The following is a 22,939-nucleotide window of genomic DNA, read 5'->3' as shown; positions in this document are numbered from 1 at the left end:
TTAGTGCTTTTATAATATAATTAATTATAGTTAATATCCAAAATGTTTATTATTATTTTTTCCTTAACTTTTTTTTATACATAATAGTTGTATAGTATAATTACTTATGTCTATTTAAATGTGTATATTATGTACTCATTAATTATCATCAAGTTCAGATAAATTTTTATAGAATTCTAAATATTTTTTAAAAATAAGTATTTATCAATTTGTTATTTTTAATGCTTGATATATATAAAAAACTGAATTGGACCGGACGGTCCGCTTAACCGTATGAGGAATTCGTCCGGGTTAATAAGGTCATTTACCTTAAATCACGATATATTGAAGTCCTAGGGTTTCAGCCGTCTCGATCAAAGCCGTCATACTCTCACTTTTGCTCGCCGCCTCGCTACCTCGCCGCCGCCGCCGCCGTCATCATGGGTCGCATGCATAGTCGCGGGTAATGTTCTTCTCTCCTCCATCTTCCTTCATTATATTCTGATCATGTTGCATTGTTTATCTTCGTCACTGGCTTCAGAAAGGGCATCTCGTCGTCGGCGCTGCCGTACAAGAGGACTCCTCCGAGCTGGCTTAAGATCTCCGCCCCAGACGTGAGTTATCGCTTCGTTTCGTTTCTCATTGCTCGTCGTTTCGTCTTCCTATGTTTAGTTGATTCGTCGATCCGCCAGGTGGAGGAAAGCATATGCAAGTTTGCGAAGAAGGGGCTGGCGCCGTCGCAGATTGGCGTCATCCTTCGTGATTCCCACGGCATCGCCCAGGTCAAGAGTGTCACTGGGAGCAAAATTCTCAGGATCCTCAAGGGTCATGGTGGGTAAAGTTGGTTCTTTGAGAAACGCTTCTTTAAATTTTGGGTGTTCTCTGGTTGATTTTGCGCATCGGGTATTGTAGGACTTGCGCCGGAAATTCCTGAAGATTTGTACCACCTGATTAAGAAAGCTGTGGCAATCAGGGGGCATTTGGCCAAGAACAGGAAGGACAAAGACTCCAAGTTCAGGCTCATCCTGGTGGAGAGCAGGGTCCACCGCCTTGCTCGCTATTACAAGAGGACTAAGAAGCTTTCTCCAGGCTGGAAATAGTAAGTACTAATTAGCACCATCTCTACTTAATTATATTCTTTCCTATGCTTAAAACTGGACTTGGTTCACTATTGAGAAACAATTTTTTTTAAAGTTTCTCCAAAATTCGTGTCTTATGCCTTTTCAAGCATCACTTTCAACCATTAGGCTTCACAAAAAGAAGATTTGGGCAAAATGTGTTGTCAAGGTGACATTTTATCAGCTTAAAAAACCACGAATTACCTCATTAGTTATGATGATGCAGTAGTGATAAATTCTCTTGGTTTTTTTGCTATAGATAAATTGGAAACACGTTTTTTTTTTCAGAATTACTTGTTCTTAGTACATTATTATACATTTCTATGATGTCAGATATTCAACATTTACTTGACTAACTCAAATAAATTACCATTATATTAAAGGTTTGGCTCGGATTATGTTATTATGTAGGATGATTTATGAAAATAGTCATTGGTTTATCTTGTGCAGTTTTGGTTCTTGTTTAGTCTCAAAATTTTGTTCTTGGGTACAATAATCATATTGGGACATATCCAATTTTTGTTAACTACGTACTGATCCATTGATTGACAGGCAGTGGAATAGCAAGTTCATTGTATATTGTGGCAGCAGGGTGTATTTGTCCCTGCTGTTAATATCATCCACTTTATGTAGCATGTACTCATAGTACCGCTTGTCCTCAGAAATAGTTGGTTCCAACCTAAAATTATTCCCCTTGCGGTCTTAATAATATTTATTTGCATGGGAAACTGCTTTGTGGAACAACAATCAAATGTTTTATTCACCATCAATCTCAGTCTAAGCGGGTTTTGTAATCTACCATCGACATTGTTCCTAATTGCTGTCGTTTCAGTGGTGTAATCATTGAATATCCTTATCATCTCGAGCCTGCACATGCCATTTGCTTCTCTTCCCTGGAAGCCTCATTTTCTGACTTGTTTTTCCAATTATCAATTTAATCTGACCAAAAGATAGACTTCCAATCTATTTCATCTCATCTCTTTCGCAAGATTAGTAATAATTCTGACTCAATATAACCTAATTAGCCCTTTTGTATAATTTCTAAATTAACAAATTTCAATAAAGTCAATGTGTAATCCTCCATCTGAAGAGTATATTGAATGTTCAGAAATAGGAATGTCTTTCATTTAAATAACTGCTTTTGTAGGAATTCAAATGTTTTTTAATGTTGATCAAGCATATAAATCTTAATGAAGTAAGATATATTTTAGGAATTAATCCTTTCAATCTTTCAAGTGCAAAAAAAATAATAGTTTATTTAATTTGCTCTATGTTTTTCTAATTTCTGCTTGATTACTTTTGCAGTGATTCTGCTACTGCCAGCACGCTAGTGGCTTAGAAAAGTCCACTCTCTAGAATTCCTGAAATCATTGATGGACAATGCTTGATGAAATTTAAAACATTTTAGGAGATTTGTTACAACGACCACATTGGAGTATTTACCTTTCCTGTTTCTGTTATAAACATTGTTATGAAGTATGTGAAACGTTTTGGGGTTAATTTGTTAGATAGAATTTATAAACTTCAGAAAAGTAATTTAGAACAAGTGATTTCTCATTTTTAATATTTTATTTATATTCATTGAATAGTTTTTATTCTTAATTTATGTTGCTGTACATGCATCTCATCCTTCATATATCACCCACTCTCTTCAACTCAAAACTCCCAATCCTGCATCTTATTTAACAAATCACCATCAAGTTCTTGATTTTTTCTATCTTTTTACAATTTAGTCCACTCAATTGAATCCACCAATCCTTTGATTGTTCTCGAACCTTTGTTTTAGGTTTTCTTTCTATCAACCACAACACTCATTGTGAGCTGTGTAGCCATTGCTGGGCTAATCCTCAAAATATAACCTAATTTGCTTGTCCAATGATGTTGCTCATTTGGCTCTTGGGATATAGTCGAGTTGGTTATTATACGATAAATATTAGGTTATTATGTGATAAATATTATTTCAATGGATAATGGGTTAAATTTTGGCAAAGTTTAGAAAAATGCTCACTTATAGTGCTTAACAGTACTTTTTTGATTTATCTCCTCATAATTGTGGAGTTGATATGTGGTGTTATTGAGGTTGCGGATTTTATCTTTTACGACAATGATGTTGTTCATTTATCTTTTTTTATTTTTTTATTTTGTGTTAGAGGATTTACTTATTTATTTGTATTTGGTATGGGATTGGTGAAATTAAACTGTTTAGTATAAGTAATATGATGGTGTTTTTTTTTAATTTTTAAATATTTAAGGATTGATTTATAATTTTGATGAATTAATGGATAATATTTTTAATATACGGTTAATTTAAGAATGCTTACTTGATGAGTTATTTATTGTTTTTAATTTATTTTGTTGTTTGGTGGAAAGTTTTTATGGCCTGTCAACTAAAATAAAAAACAACAAAAAAAAACAAAAAGGCCGCGTGTCTCTATGGTCCCAAGCCCTTTTAGGAAATGTCTAGATCTTTCTTGGACATAATGGTACCAAAGCATTAGTGCTGTCGAATGGCAGGGAACTCACTTCAATGGTTTTAGAGATCGGTTCTCGTAAAATTTTAAAAATGAATTAGGGTTTGAGCAACGAGAGGAAGGGCATAATGTAAGCTTTATGAGAGTTAGAGGTTGGTAAAATTAAAAAGCTTTAATCAAAAAGTTAGAACCATTGTACAAGCGAGGTTTGAGATTTGTAGTGAAAATGGAATTTTACATTTGTTTTCTTTAAAATTTTTAAGATGGAGCTTGTAATTAGTAGTGTGTAATAGGGTCAATAGAAAAGTTGTAGTTTTTTTTTTCATTTATAAAGAATAGTAAATTTTTTATTTTTAATATGACATTGATAGGCATATTGGGCCAAAAAAATACCTCATTTAGAGATTTATTAAAATTTATTGTAGTTCTCGCTAGTGTCCTATAATTGCATCCGACACTTCAATTATCTTAATTACATGTATTTTTCAAATAAGCTTTTAATAAATTAAAAATATTTTTTTTATAACTTTTACTTATTATCATTTACCATTTTATTGTGGGTTCATCCTCTTCAAAATTAGTGAAAACAAAGACAAAAGGGAGTAAGTTGACAATATGAAAAAAAAAAATGCGGTAAAAGGGTAACAATACACGTATGTTTTATTGGAAATGCCATGAAACTCCGATACTTTGTGAATTTGAATGTAATTCACTTCAACCAAGTCGTTCCAATCTGAAAAAGCTTCTGACTTCTGATGCTGCTTCTTCACATGCCTCAAAGCAAACAAAAGCATTAAAACAGAGCAACGATCTAGGAATTTTCTCTCGCCATCATCAACCAACAAGCCACAAAAACTCATTGACCAAAATAGAGATCAATTAAAGGGAATCCAATTTGTACAAACAGAAATTTGCCAAGATACATCATCATCTTCTTCTTCCATGGGAGCAGCTTCTTCTCCGGCCATGTCCTCTTCTTTCTCCTTATTTAGCTAAATAGATCACCTCACACTCACTAAACAAGCAAGGACAGGACTCGGACAAGCAAAAAACGATCTAAAAAAGTGATTTTTGAAGCAAAAATGGCGGTCGCTACTGATGATCGAGTGCGTTGGGTCCGCTGCAGTAGCTCAAGTACGGGTTCCAAATCCACTGGACCAGGAATTTGCTTCCGCCGATGCCGTTCACGTTGTAGGAAGCGCCGCTGCCGGCGTCGACGAGTAGCTGCCCCGTATAGGCTCCGCCGCCGCCGGTGCCGTAGATGCCCTCGCAGAGGTCGGCGATCTCGGTCGGGAAAGAGGGGTCCTCGCCGGCGTACCACGCGTTCACAAGCGGGTTGGATGCCATCTCCGCCAGCTCGTGCGCCACCACGCTGACCATGCCGTCGACGCCGACGTTGCCGTTGGGCGGCCGCTCCGGCGTGCGGAGGCCGACGGCGAAGGGCGGGACGGCGAAGGGGTAGGCGCAGATCCCCGGGCACTGGGCGGCGGAGTTGCCCACCCACGCGTAGGGGAGCGTGTAGCCGACGATGGCCGGGAAGGTGAAGTAGTGGAAGCCGCAGACGGTGAGGCAGAAGTCCTGCACGGCAACGTCGTCGGAGGTGAGGACAAGGTAGAGCCCGCCGCGGGGGTTGACGGGGAGCGGGCGGCGGGGCGCCGCCACGGCGTCGCGGATCACGCTCTGGATCGCCAAGCGGGAGAGCTTGCGGCCGTGGGAGTATCGCCGGTCGGAGCGTTCAGCACCAAGGACAACAGCGGCGGAGATGTTGGCGCCGGTCTGGTCAGTGTAGAGGCGGACAGTACGCCACCAGGCGGCGACGGAGGGGCTGGGTGCGGCGGGGGAGGAGATGGAGCGGAGGAAGCAGCGGAGGATGTGCTTCTGCGACGGCAACCAGCTGCCGTACCAAATGGGGTGGACGGTGATGTTGGTGGTGAGCACAGGGCCCATGTGGTACCGGAGCATGACGAACTCCGACGACCCCTCGTACTTCTTCGACTCCCCCAGCGCCGGCGCCGCTACGCCGGCGGCGGCCAAGGTGGCATTTTTACCGAAATGGCGTGGCCACGGCCGCCATGCGACCACCCCGAACTGACCGAAACTCGCCATGGCCACAACCACAAAGCCGAAAGCGAAGCAGGTGGACACACTTCCACCACCACCACCCGACATTGTAGCAGAAACGGAGATTGAAGTAGTCAAGCTCTGTTCTTGCTGTGCCACTTTTGCTGGCTAATTATAAGCAGAAGCCATGAACGCAAAGTAGAGGAAGGAGAAGTAGGCGGTACTCACTGTGACAGCAGGGCGCCATTGAAGAGAGCTTTAGGAGAAGGTAAGTAATGGAAGACAGCTTGTGAACTTAGTGTCGCTGTCAGACTTCTGGCATCCCTGCCCCACCCTTCAGCGCATTCGATGATACATTAAAAATCTAACCTTTATCAATTCCAAATCACCAAGTTTTTGCTCTCTAATCTCTCGAAATCCATTGTTTACGATTCCGATACCACATTGGTCACTTTTTGCGAGCTTACGGCTCGATTTCTGTAAAAAAAATATGAAAAAAAAGGACACCCCTCGGGGAGGAGAATTTCATCGAACTCCTTGCAAGGACAAACGAGGTCAGAAGTGAGTGACCCCGCCTACGATTTCTTAAAAGCTTAAATCTTTCTCCACCAATTGCAAATTTCTCTCTTTTTAACCACTAAAAAGATGAATTCCGAGACTGTTTTTTCCTGGGGGTTTGTGAGGTAAACTGAAAATGCTCACCTTTTGTAAAAAAAAGCACATCTTTGGGGAATTTCATCGAACAGCTTGCGGGGACAATCGAGGCGAGAGGTTGCCCAGCCAGCGATTTACCACAAAGCTCAAATCTTTATCATCCAAATCACAAAGACTAATTGCGAGGAAAAAGTAGGATTCTTTTTTTCTTTTTTAAGGAATTTCATCGAACATGTTGCGGGGACAACTCGACAGGCGAGGTCAGCCATGCGACAGCTTCCGCATTACTCAGCTCAATATTGTTGGTACATGGGCGGCCGTACTGGGCGCGCTCACGCAGGCCAGGCGAGGTGAAGGGGACAGGGACGGGACCAGGGCGGGTCCGCGCGAAGACGTCTTGGAAGTTGGAACTGGGATAATAATTGCAGTAAGGGCATTGTGGACGACGATGATAAGGGCGAAGATGCATGGCATCGGCAAGAAAAGCGAGTTGAGAGAACGAAGGAATGAAATGATCACGAGACGCGAGGAGGCAGAAAGGCAGATGACACGGTGGCCGCTAGGTGGCAGGGTGGGTGGCTTAGTTTACGCGGATTTGGTTGGGGAAGAGTGCGGCAGAAGGCAAGCGGTGGGTGGTGAAGACAGATCCTCTGCGCCCGCCTCCAGTGCGTCCTCTGCGTCCGTCCCTATGCGACAAAAATTCCACGCACTAAGCACGTGTGTTTCTCCGCTTCAGTAATAAAACCCAACTCCAACGTACACATATCGCTTTCTGCTGATCGATCTGTTGACCGATCAGCAAGAATACTGATCGGTCTGCTCGGTCAGCAGACCGATCAGAAGGAATGCTGATCGGTCTTGCTGACCGATCAGCATTCCAGCAGGATTAACTTTTTTTAATTTTTTTTCTTTTTTTTTATAAAATAAAATAATAAATAAAAACGTTTCTAATACGTATATTAATTATACAAGTCCAATATATTTCCAGAACGTACTCCTCGTATAGAAGGGAAAGAGCTCTTCCGGCAAGCAAGGTTAGTTTTCTATTTTATTATATTCAATCTAATAAGTAATAAGCAACATGTGATCAAAAAGAGCTAAGCCTACGCTTTTTGTATGGGAAAAAACTAGCAAAATAATCATTTTTATATATCTCGTCGTTCAGAGGGTGGCTTCTTTGCAAGTAAGAGACCTTGCTATTTCTCATCCTCTTCCATGTTTTACAAGGCCAGTCTTTTGCTAGAAAAAGTTAAGGAGCAACTTGCCATTTTTTCCCTTCTGTTTATCCATCACAGGATCCGACTTTCCTATGAGCAATTTGCAGCATTTTTGGCTACTGTCAAAGATTTCCCTTCTGTTTCCGGAAGAGCAATTTGCATCACAGAAAACTAACCTTGCTTGCCGGAAGAGGGAAATCTTTGACAGTAGCCAAAAATACTGCAAATTGCTCATAGGAAAGTCGGATCCTGTGATGGATAAACAGAAGGGAAAAAATGGCAAGTTGCTCCTTAACTTTTTCTAGCAAAAGACTGGCCTTGTAAAACATGGAAGAGGATGAGAAATAGCAAGGGCTCTTACTTTCAAAGAAGCCACCCTACTGAACGACGAGATATATAAAAATGATTATTTTGCTAGTTTTTTCCCATACAAAAAGCGTAGGCTTAGCTCTTTTTGATCACATGTTGCTTATTACTTATTAGATTGAATATAATAAAATAGAAAACTAACCTTGCTTGCCGGAAGAGCTCTTTCCCTTCAATATGAGGAGTACGTTCTGGAAGTATATTGGACTTGTATAATTAATATATGTATTAGAAACGTTTTTATTTATTATTTTATTTTATAAAAAAAAAAGAAAAAAAAATTAAAAAAAGTTAATCCTGCTGGAATGCTGACCGGTCAGCAAGACCGATCAGCATTCCTGCTGATCGGTCTGCTGACCGATCAGCATTCTTGCTGATCGGTCAACAGACCGATCAGCAGGAAGCGATATGTGTGCATTGGAGCTGGGTTTTATTACTGGAGCGGAGAAATGCACGTGCTTAGCGCGTGGGTTTTTTGTCGCGTAGCGACGGGCGCAGAGGGCGCACGGGAGGCGAGCGCAGAGGATCTGGACTCGGTGAAGACGCGGCTTCGCCGGCGTGGCGGGTAACCACTCGCTCCGATCACCGCCTGGTCTGGGTTCGGTTGGAGGTTATAGTGTTATTACGGGAAAAAAAATTGATAATCCTAATTACTTAGGAATTGAATTGTGGAGGTTTGAATGGTAATTTAGATATTTTATTATGATGATAAAAAATGAATACGTTCGTCCTAGTGTCTGGTCATAAATAGCAACTAACACATAAGGGAGATATTTCTCTCGATTTTATCGAGATTCGAATCTCAGACCTCATGATGACAACACTTCGTATGCTAACCACTAGACCTATCCAAAGGGACATTTAAGTATTCTATCATGATAATATAGCCACGGGATAATAGAGTTATTACAAGGTTAAAAAGATTGAGGTTTTAATGAAGGATGTAGATAAATTTTTAAAATTAAGATAATTTCAAAATTATTAAATTATATATTTATTTTTCATTTTGTATTTAATCAGTCGATTCATTTTTTTCATCAAATCAATTTCGTTCTACATCGGAACATCAAAATTTTAAACAAACAACACATTAAAAAATTTCGTTCTACATTGGAACATCAAGATTTTAAACAAACAACACATTAAAAAATTTCGTTCTACATTGGAACATCAAAATTTTAAACAAACAACCCATTAAAATTTTAAGTAAATTAACAGACTGATTTTAAGATTTGCATTTTTTTTATTAAAGTTGATTTTAAATAAATTTAATTAATAGATCAAACGACTTCGGATTAATATAAAATTAATTTTTATATGTTCTCCGTTCTCAAACATCAATTTGACGTTTGGTACATTAACAAATTTTGTCCAAAATTGATTAATGGACCAAACGATCTCAGATTGACATACAACTAGTTCTTATATGTTTGTCCACCTCTCATGATTATATTCATGCCCTCAAATATTAATTTAATTCAATATATTAAGAGCATTGATTTTTTGAATATAAATATATTTAAAAAATTTAATACGTGTTAAAAAATCTTATTGATGGACTAAACGACTTCAGATTGATATAAAACTAGATTCTATGTGTTTGGTTAGTTCTCCTGATTATATCCATGCTCTCAAACATTAATGTGATCTAATATATTAAGAGCAATAATTTTTTGAATATGAAAATATTTGAAAATTTTAATTAGTGTTCAAAAAATTTGGTTGATAGACTAAATGATATTGGATTGACATGAAACTAGTTCCTATGTATTTACCTAATTCTTCTGATTATATCAATATCCTCAAACATCAATTTGACTCAATATATTTAGAGCAACAATTCTTTAAATACGAATATATTTAAAAAATTTAATTCATATTTAAAAAATTATTACTACCAATATTTTAGGTCAAATTGATATTTGAGAGTATGAATATAATTAGAAGAATTAATTGAATATATAGGATCTAGTTTCATGTCAATCTAAGGTTGTTTGATCAATCAGTCAGATTTTTTCAACATGAATTAATTTTTTAAAATATTTTTTAGGTAAAACCAATTAATGGACCAAATGATCTTGGGTTGATATGAAACTAGTTCTTATGTATTTGACTATCTCTCATGATTATATCCATATCTTCAAACATTAAATTTGACTCAATATATTGAGATCAATGATTTTTTGAATACAAAATTATTTGAAAAATTTAATTCATGTTCAAAAAATCATTGCTCATAATATATTGAGTCAACTTGATATTTGAGGGTATGAATATAATTATAAGAACTAACCGAACACATAGGATCTAGTTTCATGTCAATCTGAGGTAATTTAGTTCATTAACTGGATTTTTTTTAAATACAGATTGAATTTTTTAAATATATTCGTATTTAAAAAACCATTGCTTTCAATATATTTAGTCAAATTGACATTTGAGGGCACAAATATAATCAAAAGAGAAATTGACATTTGAGGGCATAAATATAATCAGAAGAGATAGACGAATATATATGAACTAATTTCATATCAATCGAGGTTATTTGATCCATCAGTCGATTTTGAGCAAAATCGACTGATGCTAGATATAATCAGAAGGGATAGCCAAACTCATAGAAACTAGTTTCATATAAATCTAAGATCATTTAGTACATTAACCAATTTTATCTAAAATTGACTTTGAAAAAAGAAATCAGTCGACTGATTTAGTCAAAATTTCTATATTTCAACACACAGTGAAATTGATTTGACTGATCTATAAAGATCAATTGGCTGCTAAGGATAAAATAAAAAATGGATACATGATTTAATAATTTTAAAACTATACTATTTGGTAATTTAAAAAAAAATCATAAAACTATACTATTTGATAATTTTAAAAACTTACTTATGGTTTAGCAAAAAACTGTAAAAAAATATCTCCCAGAAGTTTGGAATCTTAGAAATATACTCACCGTTTCATAATTCTCTCTTTATTTATTTTATTTTATTTTATGCTTTCAATCCAACAACATCTCTAGCACTCACTTTAGCTTTCAAAATTTAGGCCACCGATTTTGCAATGATAATGCAGCCTTGTAAGTGCCCACCTACATCTTTGCGTTCATAATTGTTATTATTATAATTTAAAAGTGGGCTATAAATTTACTTTATAATTTATCTTCTTTTATATAATTTAAAATGAACGGTAACAAATATTTAAAATAATTATAATTATTTTTTACTATAATAATTACTATTGCTACAAAACGACGGGATATCTGATGCTAGTTTTAAAAAAACTTGCTATTGCTACGATGGGATAATTTCTATGTTCTTCGTTGTGATTGCAAACACATGTATAACTATCTAAATCACTAGTCTGTCACTACGATCCCTTCTACTTGTGATTGTGCAGTTTACACCACCGCTCTTTGCACCTCTCTAAATGCCTCGACAATGACCATCACTCACTCCCCCGTAATAATTCTAATCCTGGACATCCACCTATTTTGCGTCCCGCTAAATCTACGCAGTGAACTGGCTAGGTCTAGTGCAGTGAACTGGCTAGAATGTAGACCGAGGAACCACTACCCGAAGGGAGAAAGTGGTGGTGAGTTATCTTTTATATTGCCAGAGTCATTGGACCTCTAAAAAAGAGAAGGACCAAAGATGTTCGAAAGTTTTCGGTTCATAGTACCTATAAGGTTGGTAGAAAATGTTGGTCCCCGTGATTATTTTGATATGATCAACCAAGTTAGGTTAGGTCTTGTTTGGTTTTGATCCCTATGTCTAAGTGTGCAGGAGTTTAGGAGCGCAGGAAGTCGAGCGGAAGACGCAGCTAGCGAGAAGGACGACACGGAAAGGGAGCCGACGAGCTCGGTGCGTCCGAAGGACGAAAGAGCTGCGGAAAAATACACCGGTGGATGAGAAGAACGTGCGCGGCGTTCAAGGGACGAGAAGCCGGGGTGGAAGCTTGCTCGAGGAGAAGGCCAGAAATTGAGTTCGGGTGAGCACTATTTTGGTTGACCGCAATCACCAAATCAAACAGAACTTCGGAAGTTGAAAAGGAGAGGAAGAAGTGCTGGAAAAAACAACTGGAGGCGCCCTCAACAGTCGTTGGAGGCGCCTCCGACTTCAGCATGCTGAAGGCGCCCTCAACAGCCTTGGAGGCGCCCTCAACAGCCTTGGAGGCGCCCTCAATGCCTTTGAGGGCGCCCTCGACCTGGCCAACTTGGTCGTTGACGAGCGGATAAAGTTTTATCCGCTCATCCCCTTGGAGACGCCCTCAACCCCTTTGGAGGCGTTCTCAAGACTCGAGATAGGATTTCTAGGAGCTATATAAAGGCCCTTGGAGCTACAAATTAATTCATTCAACTCAGTATTCAATTCCTAGCAACTCTTAGAGCTTTCTTAGTGTGTAAAAGGCTTCTCCGCCTACAGTGAAGGAGACATTTATAGTGGAGTTTTTCAACTGCCTTGGATTAACGACCACCTAGGTTGTAACCAAGTTAAATTTCTTGTCTCTTCTTTTTTGTTATTTTATATTATTGTTGTTGCTTTAGAGTTGAAAGAACGAGGAGGGTATTTTCTTTTTGCAGGCAATTCACCCCTCTCCTCTTGCTGGCCCCGCTGCACAAACAAGTGATATAAGAGCCCAACTGCCTTAGAAGGACTAATTGCCGTCTGAAGCAACAAAGATAAAGACGATGGCCGGTGCAAGTATTCATCTCTCAAAATTCGACGGAGACTTCGCTACATGGAAACGTCGAATGGAGGTATTCTTCAAAATAAAATTTGATATTCTTTTAGTTATGAAATATGAGTTTGTAGTCCCTAAAGACAAGGAAGAATACAACTGGACAAAAAAGGAACAAGCTGATTTCGTGGCCAACGGAAAGGCAGAGTTCCATCTGCTCAGCGCTCTGCCGCCCCAGGAGGTAAGTCGGATCGGAAGCTACGACTCCGCCAAAGACTTCTGGGAAAAATTTCTAAAGCTCCACGAAGGCACCTCAGAAGTAAAGTTAGCAAGGAGCAACATCCTCCAGACTCAGTTTACAAATCTCTGGATGAACAATGGAGAAAAGGTAGCGTAACTCCAAGCAAGAATCAAGGAGCTGATAACTCAACTGAATAACCTCGGAGAATTGATAACAAACTGAGACTCGATCAGGTATGATGCATTTAGCGCCTTCCCAAGAACTCCAGAATGAGCATCCTTAGTAGATGCATACTATATCTCTAAGGACTTTGAGGTAAGTACGCTAGAAAATTTATTTTCTATATTTGAACTTCATGAGTCTCGAATTGCAGAACCTAAACAAATAGAGAAGTTAAATCTCAATGTTGCCCTACAAGCCGAGATGGACTATCCCGACTCCGAAGCGTCGATCGATGAAATTGAAGCGGCGCTATTGGTAAGGAAGTTAAATAAGTTTATTAAGACTAATAAATCACAGTTGGGAAAGCATCAACGCAACAGAAGAACGGTCCGATGCTACAACTACAATGAGGAAGGGCATATCAAGGATGACTGCTCAAAATTGAAGAAAAGGGACAAGGAGAAGTCCCAAAGATCAACGTTCTCTAAATACTACATGGGATGAATCATCATCCTCCGAATCTGAAGTTGAAGCTTTCTCGAGATTAGCACTGATGGCCAACCATCAGATTGAAGAAGAAACCAGCTCAGAGATGAGCATAGATGAAGGGGGAGGATCATCAGAAGAAGAAAGCTGCGATGAAGGGAGAGCATCATAAATTGAGATAAGTAAGGTACATGCTCTAACTCCCAAGTAGTCCTTTCAGTTCATTAAAGTGCTTACTAAAGATTTAGTTAAATTAGAAAAGGAAAATGACTAGTTAAAATTAAACTTAGCAATGACATGTCCTCTAGAAATATACGATAATCTAAAATTAGAGAATGAAAAATTAAAAATTGAAATTGAAAACTTGAAAAATGATCATGCATGCTTTAAACCAAACAAAATTTAAAAATTAAAGCTTAGAATTTATGAAAAATTGAATTGGTATATTATAAAACATCAGAGATAACTTAGAAAAGTTTCCAAAAGTTATGTACCTCCTAAATACTTGATTAATCCAATAGGAAGGAATCCTTTCTCAGAAACACTCTTTCTCAGAAACAACCCGGAGGTGGAGAAACCTCTTACAACTCACACAAGCAATACAAATCAAAACAAGAAGTAAATACACAAATACAAATGAAAAACCTTCTTGCTTGATCTTTTGTTGCTTGTGAATGTCTCTTGTAAGTTTAGAAGTATAGCAACACCTTAGCCCTAAGCTTCCAAGAACTGGTGGAGAAGATGAAGTGAAGAATTGTTGCATTTAAACTCACTATCATCTTTATATGTGCGCTTTTAGGGCTCTCAATCAATTGGGTCAACTCCCAATTGATTGCCACGTCAGATCTTCACGATCTCAGTTATCCAAACCTCATAACCTACACAGCAATCATCTCCCAATCGATTAGCTAATCGATTGGGAGCAGTTGGATCGATCGGCTGATCAATCCAAAATGCTTTTGTGCTATTACAGAAGTCCTCGGAATTAATTGACCAATTGATTTTGGCTTTTCTCGTGTTACCATAAGAAATCGAGCCCTAATCGATCGCTTGATCGATTGGTGTGTCCCAATCAATCAGCTAATCGATTGGGAAGCCCTCTATGTGTTTGTGATAAACTCCCAATCGATCAGCTAATCAATTGGAGTAGCCCAATTGATCGGCTAATCGATTGGGTTGCCTTTGTAATGATAGTGCTCCCAATCGATCAGCTGATCGATTAGGGATCGAGGAAATCGATCAATTGATCGATTGCCCAACCCTATCTCGCCAAACACAAGTCTAGGGTTTCCTTGCCCAACATCCAGTTGACCTCAACCTGCTGAGACTTCCTCATGTCCAATATCTGGTTAACCTTGACTTGTTGGGACTTCGTCACTAAGTGTCCAGTCAATTCTTTGACCCACTTGGACTTTTTTCTCTGTGCTAAGTGTCCAATCAATCTTAACCCACCTAGATTTCTACATGCTTGCTTCACTTACCAAGGCTTTCCTTCTGCCTAGCTTCACTCACTAGGGCTTTTCGCCTAACTTCACTTACTAGGACTTCCATCTGTCTAGCTTTACTCACCAGGACTTCCAAATTACCTGGCTTCACTCACTAGGATTTTCATCTCCCTAGCTTCATTTACCAGGACTTTCCATCACTTAGCTTCACTCACTAAGATTTTCTCCACCAAGTGTCTGGCCCTCCATGACCCACTTGGATTTTCATTTTCTGTCAACTTTCCCATTGGACTTACCATTGCCTAACCTTCAGTTAGGACTTCCCAGTCAATTATCCAATCAACCTTGACCTACTTGACTTTTGGTCAAACTTTGGCGATTAATCTCCATATGGACAATTGCACCAACAATCTCCATATATTATCAAATATCAAAACTCAAACATTATGACTTAAACTTGAGCCAACTCAAACTTAATCAACCTGGTCATCCTTGATCTAAAGGAAATTGTACCAACACTCTTGACTAGGATTTAGTCAGGGTCTCAATTTAGGTTTTCGAAATGGACCTAAATTGGACTGACGCCTACTGTCCCCTCAACCGGGATGTGTCCTCACATGGTCACTCTCCTCCAGTGACTTACCTTCACTAACCAAGTGTCAAGTTACCTCCTTGACGTAATCTAACCTATCAGGTCTTCTTATCGGAATCACACATCCGAATTTTGCCAATCGGGGATAGAATATCCCGATCTCCTGCTGGAATCACACATTCAGACTTCCTCCCATCGGGAATTGAACATCCCGACCTCTTATCAGAATCCAACATCTGGACTTCTTGTCTAGTGTTAGGTCCTCTTGACCCGTCAAGTTAGTAAACTCTGCACACTCAATAACAAGGTTAGATCAACAACACACCTAACTTTAATCCACTTGTCATTCATCAAACTCAAGTTATTCCATGATCTTCTAAGACTTCCTTACCTAGCCACTACTTCTCGATTGAGTAAGCAGCCTACACACTTATTCAAATCATTAGATCACAACAAAACTTAACTTAAACCTTTGATAACATCAAAACTCAAGTTCGATTCTAGTGCACCATACACCAATAGAGGGAGGTTGTGCATGCCCCTATGGCAATGGAGTGTCGTGGGAGAGAGAATAGAGAAAAGGGGGCCTCCATGAGGAAGAAGGTGGCCAAGCATGGAGGCAGCCAATGTCGGAGGCGGTGCTTCAACGGTGTGCTCCTATCAGCGATGATGGTGAGAGAAAGGGGGAAAAAAACTACCACCCACCTCCCCTTTAAAGAAAACTCCCAAACCTTCAGAAAGCCCAAAAATTGAAATCCTTAAAATGCCCCCTTTGCCCACGTATCTTCCTCTCTATATCACCACATCAATAATCATCCATCGAATGTTTGCTAATGCTTTGTAAACATGACTTTGTACCATTTGCAATTTACATAATTCTTTCAAATATCACCAAATAAAATAAAATTAGTATTGTTCCTCATGTTCAAGGTTGGGATTGATGCAGTCTGAATCTACCTCCCTCCACGCTCATGACCTCCGGGTACACCACCTCTTTCTTCAGGTTCGAATTCGAGAGAGCCTCCAACCTCCTACACCCGAGAGGGTCTCCGATATACAAGTCAACACCCATCAAGGGGGTGGGGGGGGGGGGGCTTCTTCAGGTGAAGGGCTTGAGCAAGAATAAAGGAAGAAGAAGAACAATAGTTGATAGGGTCAACCACTACCTTGACTGAGGACTACTCACAAGTAGTTAAGCGCAAAAGTAGCCTAAGGTAAGGGCACTGTCACCTCATGGGCGTGTGTAGGTCAGAGTCCTTGGCTGCCCTCTTCTCACTGTCCAGTCTCATCATCTGATGAGGGTACATGACTTACCTATCCTCACTGCACATAACATCGTGTATACTCAGTCGACTTATCATCTGATGTTCAAATCGACGGTTCTACGAGTTTATTTTTTTTTATAAATGTTAAAAAGAAATTTGTTGGTGCCCCAGAGTATCCTAACCAACTAAACTATAAGTATTAATGTTTTCAAGTGTTTGTTAATTATTTAATAACTAATTAATAGTTTTATTTTTCTATATTATTATTCTTAATAATTGGAAAAAAGTAAGAGAGGTGTTTATTCATTTGTTAGTTAATTTATATTCGTATCGACAAATAATTTTATAAATTTATAATTATTTGTAATATAATAATCTTGAACCGTGATGAACCGTCGTAAACTGTGAACTGAATTGTGAACCGACGGTTTCAACCATGACCTCTGTTGGACAGTTAAGGTTAAGGGTTGACCTGTTAAGAATCATCGAACTGTTGATTTCAAACCGTGGTTGGGTCTACGTGTGATAAGGATGTTCTCGGACAGGGATGCTCATGCATAGTTATGTTGGGGTTCAATCAAAATCTCACATTAGAAAGATTTGGTAAAGATCATGGGATTAAAAGGATGCAAGATATCTCCATTGGCATGAGGCCTTTTGGATAGAGCCCAAGAGCAAAGCCATGAGGGCCTAGACCCAAAGTAGACAATATCATGCTATTGTGGAGATATGTGGACATCCTTTGAGCTCAACAATTGGTATCAGAGCTAGGGTTTACCTCTATGTGTTTGGTTTTCAGTTTAATTATGCACATGTCATACATAATTTAGGTAGGATAATAGTAGGATGTGCTAACTCTGTGGTTGCAGGCTCCAACTATTATGACTTATAGATATTGTGTGTGATTGGACCCTTGGACATGTCAAGGACATTTTATTGTGTGTGCATGATTGTATTTAACTAATATAGCAGGAGCTATATTAGCCTTAGGATTTTACATTTATGTTCGATCTAGATTTGATGTACATTCCCTTGTGGAATATAGGATCGATGTATGTAAAATTTTATTTTCTATCGCGGATCGTATCCTTGTGTGGCATGGTGATATTGAAGGACCAGAAGCGCAACAGAAAAGGAAGCTCGATGGACCTAACGACATGAACCCTAGGGCTGACAACACGTGAATGACAGTGATGGAAAATACCATAATAGTTGAAAAATTAATTTCTATATTTATTTCTTTTATTTACTGTTATGTGTGTGATGTGTGTTAGCTAGGTTAAAATTCCTCGCCTTAAATAACTAAGTGGGAGAGAGATTTTTAAATAAATTTCACGGTCTCCATTACTGGTTTGTAAGTGATGTAACAAGCTTGCGTGTTGGCTCTGAGTGCCTCCCTCCACAACGGATGAGTTTGTTGTGGATTACTAGATTAAACTTTCTTTATGGATGATTATAGGAAATTATTTAAGAGCATGTGATCTTCTCCAACTGAAGGGGCACACTCCTATTTAATGGACTAAGTATCAAGTAATGTTATACACTTAGACGCATTCAATAGTATCCTCCCCAACGGAGTCATTGCTATTGTTATGCGTGACTAAAGGAAAACTAACTATTAATTTTATTTGTCATAAAGTTATGATGATAAGATAATAAAATTAATGGGTAAAACCTCCTCTTACAAATGTTGAATTTGTATACATCCACACTAACGTGGCATGTAATATTCCCGGTGTTTAGAGGTGTTGATAAATTTAAATAGTATTATTTGAGGAATCAATATTATTTTAAATTTAGAGTCTTGACCAAAGTTTATTTTGTGATTTTTAGGATGACTTTCAACCCACTGGCCATTATACTGAAAGAGAACAAACTTACTGGTCCAAAATACATAGATTGGAAAAGAAACCTGGATATTTTTCTAACTGCTGAAAACTATAAGTTTGTACTGACAGAGGTCTGCCCTGATGCACCTAATAGTGATTCTAGTGAAGAGGAGATTGAGTATCATAAGAAATGGGTAAAGGTAGATGAGATGACGCAGTATTACATTTTGGCTTCGATGTCAAATGTATTGCAACATCAACATTAGGACTAACCAACGACTTATGATATAATGAACAATCTCAAAGAACTCTTCGGACACCAGAGTCGGACTGCTAGGCAAGAGGCAATGAGAAAGTTAACGATAGGCACCATGTCAGAGGGGACACCCGTAAGGGATTATATCCTCAAGATGATGGCTTATCTGAACAAAATACATATCCTTGGAGGTGAAATCGATGGGGAACCCCAGGTCGATATTATTCTCCAAACGCTACCCAGAAGTTTTGAGCAGTTCCGCCTGAACTATAACATGAACAAAAGGGAGTATACATTGGCGGAACTTCTGACAGAACTACAGGCAGCAGAAGGTATATTTCGTCACAGTTCTCAGATTCACTATGCTAAAAATGGTTCTACTTCTAAGTCGAAAGGCAAGAAGAAGAAGAAATAGTCTGTGTCAGCAAAGAAGGTGAATAAACCTCTAGATACAAGACCAAAAGCTGGAATGAAGAAGTCGAAGGGCAAGTACTTCATCTGCAAGCAGTCAGGACATTGGAAGGCGGACTGCCCTCGTAGGAGAGAGAACATTAAAGGTATATCTTATTCTCTAGTAGTTGAGACATGTTTAGTGGTGTTATCTACCAACACCTGGTATGTAGATACAGGAGCCACTAATCATGTCTGCAATACTTTGCAGGGGTTCCAGGAAACCTGTTGACTATATGAAGGAGAGATAACCATCTACATGAGCAATGCTACTAAGGTGGCGGCTGTTGCAGTGGGAGACGTCTACTTATCTTTTGATAAAAATAAAAGTTTGATTTTAAGAAATTGTCTTTATGTACCCAGTTTTAGAAAGAATTTAATTTCAGTTTCTAAACTATATTTGGATGGATATTTTGTTTCTTTTAATAACAATGTGGTTATAAAGAGAAATAGAGTTATTATCTGTTCTGGTGTATTGATTGACAATTTATATACTTTAAATCCAATTTCTCCTACAAAGCAACAAATGAAAATTAATAACACATATTCTAATTCAAATAAGAGAAAGAAACCTTCGGAGATGAACCAAACATATCTTTGGCATCTAAGGCTTGGTCATATTAACTTAAATATGATTCAGAGGCTTATAGCCGATGGACTCTTGGGTTCATTAGTGTTGGAAAATTTTCCAACATGTGAATCCTGCTTGGAAGATAAAATGACCAAGAGACCTTTTAAAGCCAAGGGATATAGAGCCAAAGATGTGCTAGAACTGGTTCATTCTGATTTGTGTGGTCCTATGTCTATCTAGGCAAGAGGTGGTTATGAATATTTTGTCTCTTTCAAAGACAATTATTCAAGATATGGATACATTTACTTGATGCACCGCAAGTCTGAATGCTTTGATAAGTTCAAAGAATATAGGATTGATGTGGATAAACGTCTTGGTAAAAGTATCAAGACACTACGGTCTGACCGTGGTGACGAATACCTCTTTGGAGAATTTAGGAATTACTTATCAGAAGCCGGGATCCAATCCCAATTATCTGCACCTGGTACACCCCAACAGAATAGTGTGGCAGAAAGAAGGAATATGATTCTTATGGAAATGGTTAGATCATGATGAGTTATTCAGAATTACCAAATTCGTTTTGGGGATATGATTTGAAAACAACAGTGTACATTCTGAATATGATACCTTTTAAAATAGTTCCTTCTACTCCCATAGAATTATGGAATGGACGTAAGCTTAGTCTGAGTCATATCCGGATATGGGGTAGTCCAGCACATGTGCTGAAGGAAGATACTGACAAGTTGGAATCACGTACAGAAGTTTGTCTATTTGTGGGATATCCTAAGGGAACGAAAGGTGGTTTGTTTTATAATCCTAAAAATCAGAAGATCATTGTTAGCACCAATGCTCAATTTTTAGAAGAAGATTATGTAATGAACCATAAGCCCATGAGTGAAATTATTCTAGAAGAAATTAGAGAGGATACCTTTACTTTAATACCACCAGTACAAGATGAAGTACCACAAGAAACTGCAACACGTGTTACAAATGATGCACAGTCACAGACAGTGCCTCGTCGTAGTGGGAGGGTTGTGAGGCAACCTGAGAGATTCATGTTTTTAGGAAAGTCTTCGGACTTGATCCCGGGTAAACATAAACCTGATCCCCGGACATATGACGAAGCACTACAAGATAAAGATGCAGTATCTTGGCAAAAGGCGATGAATTCTGAAATAGAATCTAGGTATTCTAATAAGGTCTGAGAGCTTGTAGAACCGCCAAATGGTGTAAAAGGCGTTGGATGCAAGTGAATCTACAAAAGGAAAAGAGGGACAGATGGGAAGGTAGAAACCTTTAAAGCAAGGCTTGTTGCGAAGAGATATACTCAGAAAGAGGGAATCAATTATAAGGAGACTTTTTCGCCGGTATCTATACTTAAGTCTATCCGGATACTCTTATCCATTGCCGCTTATATGAATTATGAGATTTGGTAAATGAATGTCAAGACAGCTTTCCTTAACGGAAGTCTTGAAGAAAACATCCATATGAAGCAACCAGAAGGGTTCATTGAAAAAGGCAAAGAGCATCTAGTGTGCAAGCTCAATCGGTCCATTTATGGATTGAAGCAAGCTTCAAGAATTCTTAGAACATTTGGTTTAATGAAGTAATCCAGTCATATGAATTTATTCAGTGTCTGGATGAGTCTTGTGTATACAAGAAGTGTAACGGAAAAGTGGTGGTATTTCTTGTACTATACGTAGATGACATTTTGTTAATTGACAACAATGTCAAAGTGTTATCGAATGTAAGGGTATGATTGTCAAAACAATTTGATATGAAGGACTTGGGAGAATGTGCACACATTCTTGGGATCAAAGTTATAAGGGATCGTAAGAAAAGGATGTTGTGCCTATCTCAAGCTTCATATATAGATACAATCCTTACTCATTTTAGCATACAAAACTCCAAGAAAAGTTTATTACCTTTTAGGCATGGAGTAGCTTTATCTAAAGAGATGTCTCTGAAGACATCAAAAGAGATAGAGGACATGAAGGTAGTTCCTTAGGCTTCGGTTGTGGGAAGCCTAATATATGCAATGCTGTGTACGAGACCAGATATCTGTTTTGCCATGGGCATGGTTAGCAGATATCAAAGTAACCATGGACAAGGACATTGGGCTGCTGTAAAGCATATATTGAAGTACCTGAGAAGGACTAGAGATTATATGCTAGTTTACCAAGCAGATGATATGCTCCCTGTGGGTTATACGGATTCAGATTTCCAATCAGATAGGGACAATAGTAAGTCTACATCAGGCTATGTGTTTACTTTAGGAGGTGGAGCCATTGCATGGAGGAGTGTTAAGTAGAAATGCGTTTCAAACTCAACCATGGAAGTTGAGTATGTGGCAGCCTCTGAGGCAGCCAAAGAAGTTGTTTGGCTTAGGAACTTCCTAATGGACTTAGATGTGATTCCTGATTTTCCCAAAATCATCATAATTTATTGTGATAATGGCGGTGCAGTTGCAAACTCAAAGGAACCACGAGCCCATAAGGCAAGTAAACATATAGAGCGCAAGTACCACCTGATATAAGACATCGTCAAGCGAGGAGAAGTCATTGTCGCCAAGATTGCATCAGCAGATAACCTGGCAGATCCTTTCACTAAGGCCCTTCCGGCGAAAGCTTTTAATCGGCATGTGGAGGGGATGGGAATCCGATGTATGGCAGCAGATATGGCAGCTTAGTCTTTTAGTATAAGTGGGAGATTGTTAGAGTGTATACTAAAAGCCTAGCTTTTGTAAACATTTGATTTGAAATAAAGAATCACATTGGTCAGAATTGTCTACATTTATGCTAAGTGTAGTTGTTTAATTAATTTATATTGTAGATAACATGGTGTGTGGTGTCACACATAAAAGATCATGTTATCGGTTCTTTATAAATTATAAACAGTAGCTCGTGACTAAGATGGAAAGGAACAAACCATTGGAATAATCATAGTGTAATTAAGTATTAGTTTATCTTGACTAATAAATTATACTAGTACACTCTAAGTGTATTAAGCAGGGTCATTTAAGGTAAGTTCTTTTTATACTAACTTAATAAAAGAACAAGACCTTAGTTATTATGAAAGTGTGTGCTCTTAATCCTAATA

General features: G+C 38.5%; 2 protein-coding genes across 2 annotated transcripts; one reads left to right on the top strand and one right to left on the bottom strand.

Annotated features, from left to right (window-relative positions):
- Positions 1 to 329: 329 nt before the first annotated feature.
- LOC122054909 (40S ribosomal protein S13-like) lies at positions 330 to 2,678 on the top strand. Its single transcript, XM_042616329.1, has 5 exons — positions 330 to 442; positions 521 to 593; positions 672 to 810; positions 892 to 1,078; positions 2,403 to 2,678. Exons 1-5 carry the CDS (start codon positions 420 to 422, stop codon positions 2,434 to 2,436), a joined length of 456 nt encoding a protein of 151 aa, XP_042472263.1. The 5' UTR covers positions 330 to 419; the 3' UTR covers positions 2,437 to 2,678.
- A 1,749-nt stretch (positions 2,679 to 4,427) lies between these two features.
- Positions 4,428 to 6,471, bottom strand: LOC122054900 (protein EXORDIUM-like 3). The gene has a single exon (XM_042616321.1). It carries the CDS (start codon positions 5,735 to 5,737, stop codon positions 4,661 to 4,663), a length of 1,077 nt encoding a protein of 358 aa, XP_042472255.1. The 5' UTR covers positions 5,738 to 6,471; the 3' UTR covers positions 4,428 to 4,660.
- Between the last annotated feature and the right edge of the window lie 16,468 nt (positions 6,472 to 22,939).

Source organism: Zingiber officinale, chromosome 1B (genome assembly GCF_018446385.1).
Source record: "Zingiber officinale cultivar Zhangliang chromosome 1B, Zo_v1.1, whole genome shotgun sequence".
NCBI lineage: Eukaryota > Viridiplantae > Streptophyta > Magnoliopsida > Zingiberales > Zingiberaceae > Zingiber > Zingiber officinale.
Note: the sequence above shows the minus strand (reverse complement) of the source record. Positions and strands in the feature narration are given on the sequence as shown.

What these genes read in the sequence shown, in the direction of transcription:
- LOC122054909 (XM_042616329.1), top strand. Translation starts at nt 420, where the DNA reads ATGGGTCGCATGCATAGTCGCGG. An exon ending in TTAAGATCTCCGCCCCAGAC is followed by an intron (nt 594 to 671) that starts GTGAGTTATCGC and finishes TCGATCCGCCAG; the next exon opens with GTGGAGGAAAGCATATGCAA. An exon ending in CAGGATCCTCAAGGGTCATG is followed by an intron (nt 811 to 891) that starts GTGGGTAAAGTT and finishes CGGGTATTGTAG; the next exon opens with GACTTGCGCCGGAAATTCCT.
- LOC122054900 (XM_042616321.1), bottom strand. Translation starts at nt 5,737, where the DNA reads ATGTCGGGTGGTGGTGGTGGAAGTGTGTCCACCTGCTTCGCTTTCGGC.